The following is a 2,567-nucleotide window of genomic DNA, read 5'->3' as shown; positions in this document are numbered from 1 at the left end:
TTTGAGTACGTAGTTCATCTCAGTTTTGAGCGAATTCTTGGATTTATACATAGTGAGCTTGATTCTATGTCTATCTTGGTGGTATCAGAGTTTTCACGTACTCAAAGGTAGGGCTGTAAACGGTTCCAAAATAGCCAAAAATAAGTAGAACCGTAAACCGAACCGTGTTAGTTAAACGGTTCAGTTTTTATATTTTTTAGAATAAGAACAGTTTGGTTCGGTTCCTAACAGTTCCATTACGGTTCTGGTCTCAAAACGGTTCCAAACGGTTCTAAAAATATATGATTTTATGACTTAAGGATTCAAGATTCAAGACTTCAACATGTTTTAATTTGACTTAAGGGCCTTGATATCTGCATGTGTAATTCTGTTTTTTTGTTTCTTAGGGTACTGAGAGGGATTATGAACGTGCAGCAGAGGCTTACAAGCATGCTAGATCCCAATCTAATGCACAAGCTATGTTCAACCTGGGTTACATGCATGAGCATGGACAAGGTTTACCTTTGGATCTCCATCTTGCCAAACGCTACTATGATCAAGCCCTAGAGATTGATGCAACAGCCAAGTTACCAGTCACACTAGCCCTTGCTAGCTTGTGGATACGAAAGAATTATCCCAATGGTTTTCTGGTAAGTTCTTTTCACTGCCTTCGTAAATAATAGTTTTGGTATATCATTGATATCCGCCCCATCATAGTTTTATCTGGGAGCACAGATATTTAAGTTGGGTTACATTCATAGAGTTAAGTATGTACACTGAGATAATCTACCTTTTTAAAGATAAATTCCTTCATTTGCAATGAATTATTTGGAAGTGCATCCCCAATCTGTAACTTCCATTTCACTATCCCGACTTAGATTGATTTATTTTCTGGAACTTTCCCTCATTGATTGTTTCTCCCTTGGGTTCTAAATGCAGGTCTGTGTGATTGACTCATTGCCTGAGGTGTATCCAAAATTAGAAGAATGGATAGATAATGTGTTGCTGGAGGAAGGAAATGCAACAATATTGACTCTTTTTGTATGTCTCCTCACTGTCCTATATCTCCGTGAGCGACAACGCAGGCATGCTGTAGTAGTCCCTGGTGGAGTGGCTATGCCGCCCAATCCAAACGAACTTGTTGCACCTGTACCCAATTAGCTTTATAGCAATAGTGCCGTCACCAGTTCACCAATTAAATGGTTTTCTTGGTTGCTCTGTGTTTACAACAAAATGAACAAATACTTTCCTCCTAGGATATATGCTATACTGTTAAACGGTTCCAAACGGTTCCTATGCATTTTAGATTTTAGAACCGAACCGAATCGAATTGTTTTAAAAACGGTTCGGTTCTACTATATAACTTCCATTTTTTTTCTAAGAACCGAACCGAACTACTATTAAACGGTTCGGTTCCAACGGTTCCTGAAGAAACCGGAACCGATTAACAGCCCTACTCAAAGGTACCGTATATAAGTTGCACGTCAGACATTTGATGTTGTATTTATGTTCCACGTACATGAGATCTCTGTGTGCATATGTCCCCAGGCAATAACCTTATACAAGGAAGTCAAGAACTTAACCCATGCCGGAAGAACTTTTCTTGATCTCTAACAATCTATGCATTAATGTATGTATAAAAGGAATTATAACGAGTTCAAAACCTAACCGAAATGTCAATCAAAATCTTTGTTATACTAAATAACGTACGTATACGAAGCTAAGTGGTGAAAAGTTATTTAATCGAGAGAGAATATGTTCATGTAGTATTTAATAGTTTGATTTGTCTGCCAATGCTACCAGCTTCATCTCGTCATTTGATTAAATGTTTATTGGCTGAGGATTTGCTATTTGCTAGAGTTTTTTTATATCTATGGTTTTGCATGTGTGTGTACACATGCCGGATTGAGCTTTTGTTTATTTTTTTGTTTGAATTTATCAGGTTTTTTGCCTCTTCATTTGTTAAATAAATAAATTAATTAAAAAAAGTATTTAATAGTTTAAGAAGACTCGTTTTGAATCTTTTGATGTTTCACTAGATTTCTTGTTTATCGTGATATTTTACGCAAAATATACTTTCACTTTATTAATCAATAAAGACATGTACCGTTTGACAGTTGTAATATTTGAATGCGAAGATCTTCTTAAACGTAATTAAGAAAGGATTTGAGATACAGGTGTCATCAGCTGAGTGGGAGACAAAGGGAAGTAGGCCGTTACTTTTGTGCCGACATCTGTTTTTGAAATATAAATCAAGTTTGGGTTCCTTCCTCTCTACTCTGTCTCTCCCTCATCCTTTCAATTTCAAATCTCTCTCCAGTTTGGGCTAGCTTCTCTGGTTGTCTCTGGTTTTGCTCTGTGAGAGAGAGAGAGAGAGAGAGAGAGAGAGAGAGAGATGGGTCGATTCGCGTGTCTTCGCTTCCGAAAGGTAATATTGTTCTTCCTCTTATCAATTGATTGAGTACTGTCGCTTCAATTCAATCTGATAAACGTATTATCGCGGTGGTGGGTTTTACATATTGAATGGGTTCCTCAATTTGATTTTCAGTTTTAATCGCAATTTAAATCATTGGTGCTTCCTCTTGTCT

The 2,567-nt window shown here is 37.0% G+C and overlaps 1 protein-coding gene across 1 annotated transcript; it reads left to right on the top strand.

Moving 5' to 3' along the window:
• Positions 1 to 377: 377 nt before the first annotated feature.
• Positions 378 to 1,243, top strand: LOC126784737 (ERAD-associated E3 ubiquitin-protein ligase component HRD3A-like). Its single transcript, XM_050510229.1, has 2 exons — positions 378 to 629; positions 919 to 1,243. The coding sequence occupies exons 1-2, from the start codon at positions 459 to 461 to the stop codon at positions 1,138 to 1,140; spliced, it is 393 nt and encodes a 130-aa protein (XP_050366186.1). The 5' UTR covers positions 378 to 458; the 3' UTR covers positions 1,141 to 1,243.
• The last annotated feature ends 1,324 nt before the right edge of the window (positions 1,244 to 2,567 follow it).

This window comes from Argentina anserina, chromosome 2 (assembly GCF_933775445.1).
Source record: "Argentina anserina chromosome 2, drPotAnse1.1, whole genome shotgun sequence".
Taxonomy (NCBI): domain Eukaryota; kingdom Viridiplantae; phylum Streptophyta; class Magnoliopsida; order Rosales; family Rosaceae; genus Argentina; species Argentina anserina.
Note: the sequence above shows the minus strand (reverse complement) of the source record. Positions and strands in the feature narration are given on the sequence as shown.